The sequence below is a fragment of the Apis florea genome, unplaced genomic scaffold (assembly GCF_048593485.1).
Source record: "Apis florea isolate Af1SG1 unplaced genomic scaffold, ASM4859348v1 contig_3756_pilon, whole genome shotgun sequence".
Classification (NCBI taxonomy): domain Eukaryota; kingdom Metazoa; phylum Arthropoda; class Insecta; order Hymenoptera; family Apidae; genus Apis; species Apis florea.
In genome coordinates, this window is record NW_028256838.1 from 238,026 (window position 1) to 254,500 (window position 16,475).

General features: G+C 31.5%; 2 protein-coding genes across 3 annotated transcripts; one reads left to right on the plus strand and one right to left on the minus strand.

The window, feature by feature from the left end:
* Nucleotides 1-124: 124 nt before the first annotated feature.
* Nucleotides 125-5,692, minus strand: LOC100867891 (trypsin-1). The gene is made up of 7 exons (XM_086914861.1): nucleotides 5,440-5,692; nucleotides 4,676-4,847; nucleotides 4,102-4,264; nucleotides 3,644-3,852; nucleotides 3,016-3,218; nucleotides 2,743-2,797; nucleotides 125-2,293 (listed from the first exon to the last, which is right to left on the minus strand). Exons 1-7 carry the CDS (start codon nucleotides 5,518-5,520, stop codon nucleotides 2,178-2,180), a joined length of 999 nt encoding a protein of 332 aa, XP_086770987.1. The 5' UTR covers nucleotides 5,521-5,692; the 3' UTR covers nucleotides 125-2,177.
* Nucleotides 5,651-15,361, plus strand: LOC147656478 (trypsin 3A1). 2 transcript variants are annotated; one of them, XM_086914862.1, is made up of 7 exons: nucleotides 5,651-5,837; nucleotides 12,096-12,246; nucleotides 12,874-13,033; nucleotides 13,822-14,030; nucleotides 14,257-14,462; nucleotides 14,618-14,675; nucleotides 14,788-15,361. In XM_086914862.1, the coding sequence occupies exons 1-7, from the start codon at nucleotides 5,766-5,768 to the stop codon at nucleotides 14,925-14,927; spliced, it is 996 nt and encodes a 331-aa protein (XP_086770988.1). In that variant the 5' UTR covers nucleotides 5,651-5,765; the 3' UTR covers nucleotides 14,928-15,361. The 2 variants fall into 2 exon arrangements, with proteins under 2 accessions (XP_086770988.1, XP_086770989.1); XM_086914863.1 differs by lacking the exon at nucleotides 5,651-5,837 and adding an exon at nucleotides 10,534-10,723.
* Nucleotides 15,362-16,475: the final 1,114 nt, after the last annotated feature.

The window sequence follows — 16,475 nt, forward strand, 5'->3', positions numbered from 1 at the left end:
GATTAAAGTCGTACAACTGATATTAAAAAAAAAAAAAAAAGTAACGTTCTAAATTAAGCTTGAAACGAAAATTAGTTTCAGTCAAATGAATTTTTTATATACGGCAAGAGTTTCGAAATTAAAATTTCTTTTTCCTTGAAGCATATTTCCTTTATTTTTCCATTCTTGTCTTTATTTTACAATATTTGTTTTTTTTCCTCCCAATGAATTCTAGTCTTTAAAAGTCTTGAAACACATTTATGGGGAACAACTTTTGTTCTCCATTGAAAGTTGGAAGTGATTCAAAAAAATGTTGACTTTTCTTTTCCAGTCGAGTATTCGAGTACTTGGAAAAAATTCTAATGAACGTCAGTCAGAAAAAGTTATATAAAATAAAAGTTTTCCGTTTCTATTAAAATATTAACTATCTCTCTAACACATCTCTTATTTTTATATACAAAAGAAAAATTCGATGAAATATCCTTCGCTAAAACTTATCGATTAAAGTTAAATATTACGATACTAAAATTCGATAAAAAATTTTTTATTTTGAAAAATATAAACAATTCATTGTTCTTCCGGAAAATTGAAAATTTTCCAAATTTCAACTTTTAACTTTATATTATTTATCATCGTTACAAGAATAATAAAATAAAAATTCCACGCAATTCTAATACAAATGAATTTAATAATAATAACAGTAAAAAAAAAATAAAAATAAAAAATTAATACATAAATAAAATTAAAATTAACTTATGTTAAATTGAGTATCATTCGAGTATTTCGTACATTTCATATATTCGAGCTATAAATACTTAAAACTGAACACTTTCGAATTCCTTCGAACAATTCGAGTGCGACAAAAATTTTGTCGGGTCAATGACAATCGACGTTTCACTGTCGCCCACAAAATTGATGGAAACGGATACACGGAGAATCAAAGCTCCGTGGGCAACGGGTATATATATATACACATACCCGTGAGTTTTCACCGAAATTCCAGTTCGAAGAAACAGAGAAAGTCCGGGTGACTTTCTTTCTCGTACGTTCAATATTACGAGTCGTGTGGAGAACGCGCGATACGTGCCTTAATTTTCAATTGTCTCTCCAACGCCTCCATCGAATATGTGGAATAACGGATCGCGTGGCCATTTATATATATTTTTAACTTCTCGTGGAACACGTAGAAAATCGCTTTAACCCTCTATAAATTTTTCATTTTGAAAGAAAGAATAAGTAAGTGAGAAGCTCGTTCGTTTTAACTAGAAAAATTGTTGTCAAATTGTGGGGGAAGGCAGTAACTATAAACGAGTTTTTTTTTTTTTTTTTTGGTAGTTGAATATTTTGCTTCGATCAATGCTTTCAATGGAGCACTATATACAAGATGTTAATGTATTATATATAAGAGAATAAGTAGTACATTGTGGAACTTTATACATTTATGAAAAATCGAAGTATAATCTGAAGAAAATTTCTGTAATTGTGTTCATAAAAATTTTGTTTAATTCGCATAAGCAAATCCGCGTCGTTGTAGAGGATTGAAGTTCGAGTTAGATAAAGTAAGACGCAGGGAGAATCGTTTGTTTCGTCCTCGATTCGTAAAAATTAAATTGCTCGTAATTGTAGAAACAATCTACTCGATCGATACTTTTATACATCAATTTTTCGGTTTGTTTTTAGTCTCTCTAGAATTAACCTCAAAGATGTCCCACGAATATATTAACATTTTATACAAACTATTGTTTTAAAACTTTAATAACTGCACTTTAACGAAGCCTTGGAAGTTTATATCAACTTCCACGAGGTGCAGGAATTCTGCTTTCCCCCATAGTTGTATACAGAATAGAAATTAATAATTGTTGCGTACAGATTGCGCCCCCTACGAGGCAACGATGTTACGGCAAAATAAATTAAAACTGTAATTACACTGTCTATAAAATATAAATATAAATACAGGTGTTTGATTATAGAGGGTTAATTCATGGACACACGATGAAAGACCTCCAAGAAAAAAAACGCCGAGGTTTTCAATGTAAAAATTCGCGAACATTCTAAAATAACATTCTAAACTTGAAAAAAGATATTCATTCACGGGGACGAATTTTAGTCGTCTTTTTTTTTAAGACGATGAATTTAAAAATAATCACGAGACGAGACTCTTGTTGCGTCCACGCGTGATTATTCTTCATTTTTGTAAATTAACAGTAACAAGAGTCCTCGGTGTTGCGACTTATCCACGAGAGGTAACGATTCACCCTGGTGTAAACACCAGGGTAGCCAGGCCTCGCGCATCCTTCGCCCCAAGATACAATTCCTGTGAATTAGATACACCACAGATCGTAGATTTAAGTATAGAGCAGTCATTGGATGAGATATGAAGGAGGTTCGAGTTCGTGTCTTCTTTTGAATTTTAACGAGGATATATCGAGGATAGAATCACGAGATTATTCCTCTTCAATACTCGATATTTAGATAATAAGAATTCGTTTCAAATAATGAATTATTCCCAAGAAGAAAATAAACGATAAAGCATTTCACGAAATTGTAATATTATATTTAAACAGTGTTTTCATTTTGAGTTAATTTTTCGATCGATTGACGTACAGAGACACGTTTCGTTTCGATGAAATTATTATTCGTTACTATCTTACCAAGATCATATCATTATTTCTCCATTCTTCACTATATTTGACAAACCAACAACTTTACATCTCTTCCAATGATAATTCTATTCATAGCCAAGCAATATAGCGGAAGTCTTACCGACTATTTGATATGTATCCATGTTGACGATATGCAGGGGACCACCACTGTCTCCCTAACGAAAAGAAAAAAAAAAAAAAAAAAGAAATCACAAATTTAAACTTTTCTCGATGTGATCAAGTGATAAACAAAAAACGGACGTGCAAATCGGATGATACACAAACTCGAGTAGAGTTGCAAATGTGCAAAGATGTACAAACAATGTTGTTAAATGCGGAGAAGAGGTGTTAATAGTGACGATAAGAAGGACAAGAAGAATTTGTTGTTAATTACCTGACACGAATCCTTGCTTCCCTCTTGGTAACCAGCGCACAGCATGTTGTCTGTAATCCTTTGCGATGGATATTTAGTGGCGCGGCAATCGGCGTTCGAGAGAATCGGAACCGTCACTTCCTGTAGAGTTTGCGATATGGCGCCAGACTCCGCTGTCGCTCCCCAACCTGTCACTGTTCCATTCAATCCGGCAAAAGTTTTCGCTGAAAAAAAGTAATCCCCCGTGGGACATCAACAGATATTTCCTTCTCTCTTTCTTTTTCCAAGCTCGTCGAAATATGTATGATTTGTAATTTTGATAAAAAAAAAAGGGGGGGGGGATAGGATTTTTTTGCGTCAAACTCGATTTGAAAAAGTTTGAAAAGTTCTTTTTACTTCTGGTATGAATGGATTAATTGTTCTGCGTGAAAAAGAAAAAAATGTAGAATGAAATTTGTTGCAACATTTAATGAACATATTCGATTTTAATTGAAAGTAAGAATTTAAATAAACAAATTTTATTACGCTTCTATTTAGAATCTCCTGTCAATTGTTCGTTTAATAAAAAGTTAATTAAATTCAAATATATATATATATTATACGTTAATGCTTGAACTGAAATTTCTTACAGAAATTTTTCGTTATTTACCTCGTTCTGGAAGACAAACAGGTCTCGTCTTTCCCTCGAATCGAACGGCGTCCTTCAGTTTGATGAGCGCGATGTCATTGTTATAATTGTACGTCGAATAACCGCTATGCTTAATCACTTTATCGACACGAAATTCTTGCGTCTTTGCCTCTGTAGTGGAATTGCGATCGTGTTCCAATATCCGCACCGATATGAGATTGGGATCGAACCTGGAATTGGAATACGAGGTACGCCATTAAAAATTTAGTTTCGACCAGGGGCAAGCAACTATTGCTGACTCTGACAGGCATAAAATTTCAGAAAAATCGTTGAAATTGATACGAGATGTATTCTTAAATAAAATAGTATTGTAAAAACAACAAATTAGGAAAATCTCACGTATTGAAGTGTTAATATAATAAATTAAAAATATGAATATACGTATTATTACAATTAATTTATTTGTATTTTGAGATCACCTGTCGACACAATGGGCGGCAGTTACTACGTAAAAAGAGCTTATAACGGATCCACCGCAATAGAATCGTCCTCTGTACATCAGTAAAACCATCCATGGATATTGATTAACTTGAGTCTCGACACCACCGACGATACGTCTCTGTACGTTCGTCAAACCGCATTCTATAAAGTATAACGTAATATGTGTCGTGTTCAATCAATTTTATCGAGAGATAATATAAAGATAATGAAATTTAATATTTTTCTTTAGCGTAAAATACTGCATAAAGATTGTTTAACTAGAAATCATCCTGGCGCGATTATTTTTATAAATATTCTCCTTCTTATTATTTGTTATATTTTCACATTAAAGATTTGATCAGAACTTACACTTTGTAAAAAAAAAAAACGAGGTATCTTTAATTAAAAATCTTATCCTTTACAAAAGAACGAATAGATTAAACTATCTCCAGATTTCTCGATTTCTAAGATATAAACTTCTTCGAAAGTTTAACTTTAAACAATAAAAATATATATCTTGAAACACGGGTAGTTTTTGTCTCTGAATGCTATGTATTCAAGAAAATCACTTACTGCAAGGTAAACACGTTTCAGGAATTTCTGGTTTCGGATTTTCAGTCGTGGAATCACTAGGGGACAATATCCCGGCCAATATCCATTCCCAGAAATTTTTGTCATCGTTGATCGTTGCATTGTATTGTGTTGCGTTCAAATTTATTCCCTCTTTGATGACCGACGATTGCACCTGTAAAAGTTTATACCATTTATTATTCCAAGAGCAGAAGCAACAGATACATTTACTAATTTTTTAGTGTACATTTTCACAATACAAATAAAATATTACAGAAATAAATTGCAGAGGATAACCTGGAGTACATCGATACACATATTTCACGTTTAATATTTTTTTTGTTTTATCTGAATATATTTTATACCCAGTCGAGACATGATTAATAAAAACAAATTACAAAATAAATATAAATGTATATCTCGCTCGATATCTCAAAATCTTGTTCCTCGAAGCATAAATGATTCAATGAAAAAAAAAAAAAAAAAAAAATATCCTAAATCTTCATCGATAAGAGGAAAATTTTTTCAACTCTTAGAATTTAACGCTCCTTAAATTATTCGTCAAAAAAATCCTACGAACGAGTTAATACCTAAATCGATGATACCAACGCTTAAAGCAAAGCAAAAAGAAAAAAAAAAAAAAAAGAAAAAGAAGTAATTTCAAAGAAACGAAATCGATCGATTTTTCCACTTCCGTGCCACATCCATTTCGTGTTCCCCTCGAAGAGAAATTGTCGATCACTTATCGGTGCACCGCCGTTACTTACTTCCTCGCAATTAACAGTACACGCGACCACGACGAAGGCCGCGACGATGACGGGCAAACAGATTATCGTGCGGATGCACATGATCGTCGCACTTCTCTTTCTCGCGCGCGAAACGGATACACTGTGTGTGAATTCCGTGGCACTCGGTCGCCGAATAAAAGGGAGCAACCGATTGAATCGTTGCTCGGGATCTACACTTCCTACCAAGACGGCGTACACTTTCACACGACACTTAGCCGTGGCCGTCGCATCTTTATTTATACGGAATAGTGGACTGGCGGGTAGTCGAAGTGAAAATTTAGGCTGGCCATATTTACTAGAGCGAAATGGGTGTTGGGTATGGCGGAGATGCGGACGTGGAATCTTGTTTTGTCGATTTTACTGGTTCGTTTCGAAAGGTTCGTAACGGAGATTTTTTTATTTTTTGGTGTATTTTTTTTTTTGTTGGCATATATTTGTCCATGTATTTGCGATGAAAATGATGGCAATATACAGAACTTTTTTTGGAAGATTAGTGCATTAATTGGCTTTTTGATTTTAATATCTTTATTGATATTCTTCTTTTTTTTTATTTTAGATTTTGAAATGATTTTTTAATTAAGAAATATTGTATTTATTTTGAAGATAATTATTTATCGATCCTGTAAATATTTAAAGGCACGCAAATAACGTTCTCGAATATCCATCATTCTTCGAATCCTTCGAACAAAGAATATGCATCGGAATATTTGAATATTTTACAATCGAATATCTTGTAATGCGCCCATGAATTGTAATTTATAAATTGTTGTATGAAAGAATACGATTTGTACGCGTGAATCTTGTGTAAAAGAGGTCGATTAAGTGGAAGATTTTATCAACGATTTTCAATATTTTTAATAAAATTTAACAATAGTAACAAACAATATTTAACGATAATTTTTATTATTAACTACCAGTTACATTATTTATTAAAATAAGCACGATGACAAATATATATATATATATATATAAAATAAACATTCTCATAAGAATTATCATAAATTAAATTCACAATATCGGATTTCGTTCGATTTTTTTAAATTTTAAAAAACACGAAAATAAAAATATTTTTTCTGACCAGAGACGCGTATATCAGCGTCGACATGTAATCAACTCGTTATTTTCTTCGTTACACGTAATATATAATACTAGCCGTTATCAATGGTCGTGAGAGAAATAAGATAAGATGATGTAGGACGGAGGATTGATGTAGCTCACCTGTGGACAGTGGGTCAAGGTATATGGGTCGCAGCACCCTCATGCGGGTGGGACATCGCCTCATTGTCTTCTTGGATGACTAACCTTATCTGCCAGCCTTGCCTTATTTACACTTATCGCCACGGTCAGATTGTCACCAAGATTTCAATTTTTCACGGGCAAGATTACGTTTCTTCTTCCACGATTTTTATCTTTTGTGTATTAGAGATGATGCAATAAACTTTTTATAATTTTTGAGCATCGATGATCAAATTGAATGGAATCTATGAAATAAGATCATTGCGTGATAATTACATGGAATTAATTAATTCTTGTTCATCGATAGTGAAGATAATGCGATGGTACATATATCGTGATTAATGATTGATTAGAAGCTAAGAAAAATATTTTTTAATTTTTATTGTACTCCTTTTTTCTCAGAGTACACGATATTATATATTCAGAACTGTATTAAGATGAATCGTAATTATTATAGATGTAACAACTAAATTTTATCAATCGATTTATATGTAAAGAATGAAAGTTTGGAAGAAAAATCATTGATCGAGTGGAAAAATAATAGAAATGAAATTTATTTAAAATTCCCTCGCCTTTTCGTGATATAAAATAAATGAATAAAAAGCAGACACCGTCTGGGAAATATATGAAAATTCTTGCTTCATTCGTGGCTCGAAATTCGAGATAATAATCGCGTTCATATCGCTTGATGGAACGTGACAGATTAATTGATGAATGGTAAAACAAGACTGTGGTATTAAAAGAAGCATGCATAAATTATCGAGACACAGTTCGATGCATGCGAGACGATCGCCTCGTCTCGTTATCCTTCTTTTTTACTTTACCAATCCAATCGATACTCGCGTTTCTTGGCCACTTTTTTGCCTTGCCGCGAGTCGCACATTCGTCCCACGAATTATACCCGTGCGAACCCATCCACTGGATGTGCGTGACGGCGCGTTTTCTTACCCCGAATAATTGAATTCCAAACGTCGAAGGAATCTTGTTACCCGGTGAAACTTGTTCGATATTGAACGAGTAACGCAATCAATCGGTAAATTACGACTGTCAAAGGGATAAGCCACCTTTTGACGCGAACTTTTCTGGTGAAAAAAAAATTGTGAAAAATTGTGAAAACAGCCAGCTTTGTTTCTATTGTAACGCGATGCTGTTGTGTGGTGTGATTTGGATTTCTTTACCAGTGTTTTTTAACCATGAAAGGTCGATGAAAACGAAGTGTTGAAATATAAAAATCGAGACGTTAAGTGTCTCGAGTTTGCTTCGTAGAGGAAGATGGATTTTATTTAATCTCAAATTTTTGTATATGGATCTTTTGTGAATGTATTAAAGAATATAGAAAAAAATACGTTAAATCGAAGATCGGGATGATGTCGAGTCTATATAGAAAAAGAAAATTTTTTTTCTTTCATTTTTGGTTTTCGAAAAAATCGAGTTATGAAACGTATAGGGAAATTTCCGATACGAGTTATTGGAATTATTGATAGAAGGTTATTTGACGTGAAACAAAAAAAAAAAAAATATTGAATACAATTTTTTCGTATTTTTTTTTTCAAAAAAATTGTTAAAATTCATCGAGTATATCAAGTATCTGACTATTCGAGAAGAAGAATTTAAATTAAAAATTTTATTCTGCATTTTTTTTTTACTTATTCTCGCATTGGCAGAGAAACCTTCTATCAATAATGCATTTATATTCAATTGAGAATCGATAGATTCAACTATACTTTTATCTAACATATTTTCAAATTCAATTTCTTTGAAAAAGAAATTCCGAGGGAAAAAATTTCTCCTTTCTCTTTGAGCTGTTTTTACGAATTAAAATTACTCGTTGTAACTTTAATTAAACGAGTTCAGTTTAAAAGTTACGTAAATATTAAATGCTCGTAAATATCTTATTATAAAAATCGTAACAAAAATACGAAATGACAATGGCCTAGTTTTTCGTTCCATATAATACAATAATGCAATGATAAGAGCATTAATGATAAGAATACATTGTTGATATCTATTTAATACATTTTTATTATTCTCAACCACTCCTTGGTAAAATTTATTTAAAAAATTGAAATACAATAATGAAAATACAACATTATTTAGAATTAGTTATAATCCTGATTTATGTTAATTTACATGACAATTAAATTTGATTTGAATTGATATAACAAATGCAAATATCAAGGATTCAATAATTCAAAAAAAAAAAAAACGAACGCAGAATAATTTAAAAATACGTCATAAATAGAATTAATTCTAATTAAAATATCGAGACAAAATATATATAATCTTTACAATTATAAATATTCCTAATAACAAGCACAAGTATAAACATTTATATCAATTTTACACCATATTAACACACATATTTTTTTCAATTCCACATTCCATATATTATAATTCTAGTATCAGGTTTACACGACCAAGTAGAAACCATAAATAATCGAAAACAAACGTCTGGTAATTACCTAAAAGGCAATTAACGCTTAGCCCATGATCCGTTGAGACGAGACGAATTTCTGACACCCGAGTTTCCCGAATTTACACAAGATAACGCCGAGCAATTATCTGGATGTTTAGCGTCCAATTTTTAAACACGCGTCGTGCAATTAACCGAACACGATTATTTCAACACCCTCGCGGAGCATTGGAATCCCGCGTGACAAAGAGAGACAGGGCGATAGCGCACGCTCGTTAAATGTTTGCTTTACGAATCCGGAGGCAAGGGCAAACGGCTATTACATTGACCCGATTTCGAGCGGCAACATTAACCCGTGTAATATCGCTTAAAGTGTCACAAACTTCTTAGAATCTCGGCCAGTAAAATCTTTACTACCTGCGTATCGAAACTGTTTCATGGCCCTTGCAGGTAATTCCGAGTTGAGTTTCGGAAGTTTGTAGAATTTTTCATCTTCTCGATATACGTGAGCACTTTATGCATTTGTAGAAAATTTGAGTGTATATAAATATTATCGATCTCTCCTTGCGTTGCATAAATATCTAATTGTGATACATATGACAAAGTTGTTTTCGATCAAACTTCGTTTTGATTAACTAAATTTTGCAGATACAAAAAGCTTTCCTCCACTATATATATAATACAAAAATTATCCTTTACGTAATTATAAACGAGTTAACGATGAACGTGTCATAGGAGAGTGAGAGAGGAAATTTACGAGACAAATTATTCCAACATCAAAAACAGCAAACCCAATATGTTTCTTACGGCTTCAAACTTATTAAAAAATTCCAGCAACACCCATAACATCCACCACGGCCCATCACCTCGCTCGTGAAACGGCCCACAACCAATTACAAGAGCTCGTTCCACTCGATAAGTGAAACCCTTCCAATTAACTCGTTCCATATTGCGCCTCTCCTCTCCTATCTTCTCTCCTCTCGAATACAATAGAGGAGGAGGCGTGAAGAAGAATTTCGTGTGACGAAAATGAATGACATTGATCCAATCCGTCGGATCTTCGAAAGGAAGGAAGGAAGGGTCGAAATGTTGGGAGGAGGAGAGGTCGAAGGTAGTGGTGGGTCCGTTGTTTGACATTGATCGTCGTTGGTGGTCGTTGGTTGCCTCGACGACATCTGTACACCTCTGTATCCCTCGTTACGCATGAGACACATTGTCACCTTTTTCGAGTGTATCCGTGTGTCGAATCGGTTGTTGTGCAGGTGAGACAACGTGCCGCTTACACGTACAACTCGGGCTGATTTAAAAGCTGTCACATGCAACATCTGCCAATGCACACGCACCACTCAAGGTTGACGATCCCCACCGGCAACCGCGGCTTCTTCAATAGTTATAATTTACTATAAAACGGCAAAACGGCCACGGTACCTTTACACTTTTCACACTTGCCTGGCGTAGCCACGTGCACTGGACGTACGTGTTATATATAATATCGGGATCGGGATCGACAACGAGGCTGGTATCGACAACGCGCCGATATTTCGGGCGACAATGCGACGAACACTCGTGTTCCTGTTCTGGATAAGTTGTTGCGGCCACGCGTTACCGCGAGTGGTGAGTCTCCCTCGTCTAATTAATTTTATTTCGATCGTGAAATAGATCGGTTTTGAATACGCTCGCGTGCATAGGCAGAGAAAATAAAGTTGCTTGGATAATTCGTTATTTATTATTCCGCTTATAACCGGTGAACACGAGCAATTTGAGCGTAATAGCTATTGTAATAAACGTTATCGCGGGCATTTTGAACAATGTTATTGGTCGATGTATATTTAGTTTTGGAATTTATAATTGATCGATTTTGCACGATAATGTCCTTTCGTGAATTTATGCAACAGTTTGAAGAATGGAATTTTTAAATTTTATTCGTAAAAATGATTTTGGGCACGTAAATATCCGAATATTTCGTGATTCTATCTTTCAGATTAATTAGATGTCTAAGTGTTATGAGATTTTGTACAATTTAAGATATACAATATACGTTTATTATTTGAAAATTAATGGTCAGTTATTATTTTGTTAATACAGATTTTTAATACAGATAAATTATGTCCTGTACAAATGACATAAAAATATAGGGGCACAGAAGACAATTTCGATAAAAGTAACGATATTAATACTTTAAATCATATGTTCGACGATAAATAAATGCCGAAAATTGTTATTTGAATTTACATGTTTCATAAGGTCAGAATGTTATTAGAAATGAAATTTATATGGCACTAATATAATAAAAGGGTGAAATATAGGGGTAAAATTCCTTTCATGCTATTTATGACTTCTAATACAGGGCCAAATATTACCTTTTGCGGTGATATTTATGTTTAAATCTGATTTTTATCAACAAATTCTCTCAAAGTGCCGCGAATAACTTAAAAATTATTATTTTTAAAGATTTAATAAATTTTTATCCACCAATAACGTAATATCTGTTTTTAGCAAATAATATTTTTTACAATCTATAAAATATAAACTTCTGATAAAGAAATTTAAATTAGATATGAATTAAAAAAGATAGATATATATTTAAAAATAAAATAGATTAAAGAATCATTAAATAAATGCATTACAAGTATCAGCAAATATCAAAAATAATTTTAAAAATTATTTGAATATAATATGTAAATATATTTAATATGTAAAAATTTTAGAATATTTTAAAAAATTTTTTCTTGTTAAACATACGATGAAACATTATGATTTTTGTTATTGCACACATGACTGCATTCTCTTCCATAGTTTATTCTCAATTACCTTCATTCTCAATTGACTTCATAGCTTTCTTGTCCCAGATTTAATTCTTAGATACCTCAGAAACAATTCACCTAAAATTTTCCTATTTATCTTGTATTTAACACGAAACAATCGCAATAATATTAAACACAAAATACAATTCGATTGTACAATAATTATTTCATTTTTTATTTAGATATCAAACGATAAGGAAAAGAATTTGCCAGCGTTAAACGTTACGAGCAGCGAGATAGATAATTTAAAATCGATAGATGAAGTCTCTTACATCGATTTCGATCCAATCTCTTCGATACCATCAAAGAGACCGAACGTCTGCAACAATTGTGGTAATTAATAAAAACGATCGACTATCGAAACACGATTACTCCCACTCTTCTGAAACTGTCATCTTCGTTGAAAATAAAAGAGGGTGAAAGAGTCTACGACTACTTTCATTAAAGCCTTTATTAACTATAATTTCACTGTGCAACAGTAAAGATGAACGAAGAATTTTTCAAATAAAAAAATATATAATATGATAATAATAATTATAAATTTTACAATGATAAATTTTTTGTCAATTTTTGGTTGAATTTTCTCAGATCGATTATTATTAATCAACTTTATAAATTAAACAATTTTATTATTAATAAAAGTTCTACATTGAGATATAATGAAAACTTCATTTTTATATTGCTTAAAAAAATGACGTTTAAAATTTATCATAAATTGATTAAAATAGAAAGGAATTGTTATAAAAGTTATTCAAATTTTACAATACATTTTCACATTACATTGAAAAAAGTATCAAACTTATTGTAAACACATATGATTATTCTTACTTAAAAAGTTATTTTAGAATAGAAACGATAATAAATGATGAAAATTAAATTTTGAAAATCTTTGAGAAAAATAAAAAATTAATGAACAATTGTATTTTATCTTTGTTAACAATATTTACGTATCTATTTTAGCGTGTGGCATAGGACGGAAAACAAGAATCATAGGTGGAAACGTAACAAGCGTTTACGAGTATCCATGGATTGTTAGCATGTTTAAGGAAAATGCATTTTATTGCGCTGGCAGTTTAATCACGCGAAAACATGTACTCACGGCAGCTCATTGTTTGCAAGGGTGAGTATTTATTTATAAACAGAATATTCGATTCTCTATTCAATTTTTTATCGAGTTAATTATAAGATAAAAAAATATAAATAAATTTTTAAAATTTGAACGTATTAAAATATTACTTTGAAATAAATGATTCGTCGTGTTTTTCTTGTTATCGATTTTCATTTTATTTTATTTATTGCTAGATGCCGATTCGAGGATCCATGTTTACTGAAAATATACTGAAAATGACGATAACTATTGTGAGTTATTGATAATATTCAAAGAGAAGAGATAAAAATTTTTCGTAGAAATTTCTCATCAATTCCATCAAATTATATAATTATTTGTTTTTTCTTATAAATTCTATAAGAATTTTCCATTTTATTTCTGTTCTGAATTTTTCATGAAAATGTTCACAAGCAATGTTCCAATGCATACGTTTCCTTTTTTGATCCTTGTTAATCCATTTACTATGATTAAATCAAGCGTAGCTAAGAAGATTTAAAGCTTTTCTTCAATTTCCTTTCTTTGCCTGTACAATAAATCTACAAGTTTACACGTTCTCAACGTTATTTATCCAAGTAATTTATTAACTTTTCTTCTGTACACGTTTATTTACCTCTATTTATTACTTTACATAGCGCTTTTTATTACTATTTCAATTTTAATAAAAGCCACTTGAAATTGAAATCGAATAATCACATCGTTTAAACGAATTATTCGTTTTTAATATAAAATTCATTGAAGAAAAATTGCAATTTTTTTAATATACAAAATTATTTCTGAAACAATTTTCTAATAAATTTCAGATTCGACAGAAGAGTGATCAAACTTATCTTAGCGGACAATGATAGAACGAAAGTAGACAGAAATGCTATAATTCGTCGTGTCAAGTCGGTCGTTATACACGAGAATTTTAATAAATACAGCAAATACAACAACGATATAGCCATTATCGAAATGGATCGGCCAGTGAATGTGAATGGCATCGTGCGAACCGCCTGTTTGCCCGAAGACAGTGAGTACACTTTTGCTGCTTATTACGAAAAATAGCGCAATAAGTCAATGACGTGCAGTAAAATATATCTCATAATTCGCGAGTGAACATATTTTATAGATATTCTATAAAAATATTATTTATTTCGATTAATTCGCACCTCGATAAATATTTCCTTTAAAAAAACATCGCATGTTCTTTAAGACAAGAAAAGCAGATCGTGAAAAAAAATTCGTGTAATTTACAGAAGCTGTCGATTATACTGGAGCAACAGCCACAGCAATTGGTTGGGGTCAAACGGGGGAATATGAGCCTGTGAGCAATAAATTGAGAATAGTCAATCTCCCAATTTTGTCCAAGGAGGAATGCGATCAAGCGGGTTACTACAAACATATGATCACCGAAAATATGTTTTGTGCGGGATATTTGAAGGGTGAATTCGACGCTTGCTTCGTAAGAGAACAATCAATCTTGTATATAAAAATATCTATCTTTTTAAGACACGAATAAAACAATTTATTTGATTATGAATTAGAACAATATTAATTTGTTATGATTGTAATTCAAATATTTCATTATTCTACTTCATAACGTTACATTATTTTTAGGGTGACAGTGGTGGTCCTCTCCATGTGAAGAACAGGTTTGGATACATGGAAGTAATAGGTAATTTATTCGTACTTTGTTATCGTTGATAATTAAAATAATTGTTTTATAATATTAACGTAAGAAAATATTTAATCAATCAGTTGGAATCAGTGTTACATATTTTTTTCAGGTATTATTTCATGGGGTCGTGGTTGCGGAAGACCAAAATATCCAGGTGTTTATACAAAAATAACAAATTATCTGGAATGGTTGAAAGATCATCTACACGAAGAATGTATGTGTTCACCGTCGTCGTCACAGAGATATTAACTTTCTATTTCAAAAATCTTCTACACTTAAGATAAAGTACATAATTCATCAGGATCACACATACCTTTCCAACATCGATCTTTCGTTACGTAACACTTTTATATCCGTTAAGATAATCGACGCAACAATACGATCAGTATTATCGTTATATTCCATAGTTGATAAGTTAATTTTACTTAATATGTTTATAAATGTTTACAGCAGATAGTTGTTACTGCCACTTCACAATCTGATTGTAAATAATTGTTGAATTTGAATTAGAAATCATCGTATCTATCATTAATTTATTGCAATTGTTGGGATACAATTGCACATAGTTGAGGTGATCTAGTCCAGTGTACATATATGACAAGTTCCACAAGATTTTTCTGTGATGTTCCGCGTTTTCTGTATTGAAACGATTGTTGAAATAAAAAAATTTGTGTTTATCTTGATATTACCATCTTTGAAGCCTTTCACTGTGTTGGAAATTATAGGAACAATAACGAAAGAGCTGTAAAGTTGTAAAAAGACGAATTTAAAGTTGCAAAGAAGATAATTATTACATGATAAGAGAGAAAGTTACAAGTAAAACTTTTACTTTGGATTCGCAAATACTTTGATAAAAACAGATGGTAAAAAATAATATCGAATACCGTCATTTTGAAACTCGTGAAACTTTCTTTCTCTTCACAATTTTTAATTTTTTAAATTTACATTACTCGGGTTTCTTCTTCATTTCTTTAAATCCTTTTTATATTACTTTTATAATAATTGTTCATCATAATTCGTAATGTAATTGATAAAATAAAAATATTTGAATATTTATAACTAATTTGAATAATCAATGCAGAAAATTAGAAAAATAATTCTATCAATAATTTACATAAATAACTAAGAAATTTCGATTAAAATCATTTTTCATTCGTACACGTATCTCTAAAATAAAACTTTGCAATAAAAAATATCCAAAAGACAATTAAATTGTTAGAAAAATATTTCTGCGAATAAAAAATCACAACGTTTCGAGCATAATTGAAAAATTCCATTTTCCTCTAAAATTTGATAAATTTTTCGACTTCGTTTACTGATTAATTACGAAAAAGAAAAGTGCAGGTCACGACCGGTAAAAACCGGTAAAATCTAACGGTCAAGGAAAAATGACTCAAAGAAAAGTTGGACTTCGTAACGAAATAGATAAAAGTTAGATAAAAGATAGTCCTCGATCAAGATGAACTGGTAATAACGGAAACCGGGTCAGCAGTCAGAAACGTTTTGCTTTCAACGATGAATGTGGGTTAGTGAAACCTCCAGACCGTTACCAACGACTCCTAATTCTTCCCAAAATGAAACAGAAATGGCAATCGAATTTATTGTGTAAAAACAACATATAGAATATTTTGTTACGCTACATAACACGTGAAAATTAAGACAATTATGATAATAAATAATAAAAAACGTTATGCATATATTTATGCATATATGAAATAATATTAAAATACGATGTAAATAATATTTCTTCCTTTCATTTTTATACTACTTTTCTAAAAATATTTTATAAAAAATTTT

Bases quoted from the DNA above. Each gene is read 5' to 3' on its own strand.
- LOC100867891 (XM_086914861.1), bottom strand. From the start codon at position 5,520: ATGTGCATCCGCACGATAATCTGTTTGCCCGTCATCGTCGCGGCCTTC. The intron at 4,848-5,439 runs GTAAGTAACGGC...AAACTTTTACAG, and splicing joins GTACTGTTAATTGCGAGGAA to GTGCAATCGTCGGTCATCAA. The intron at 3,219-3,643 runs GTAAATAACGAA...ACTTTTTTTCAG, and splicing joins TGTTTGTCTTCCAGAACGAG to CGAAAACTTTTGCCGGATTG.
- LOC147656478 (XM_086914862.1), top strand. From the start codon at position 5,766: ATGGGTGTTGGGTATGGCGGAGATGCGGACGTGGAATCTTGTTTTGTC. The intron at 12,247-12,873 runs GTAATTAATAAA...TATCTATTTTAG, and splicing joins GAACGTCTGCAACAATTGTG to CGTGTGGCATAGGACGGAAA. The intron at 13,034-13,821 runs GTGAGTATTTAT...AATAAATTTCAG, and splicing joins GCAGCTCATTGTTTGCAAGG to ATTCGACAGAAGAGTGATCA.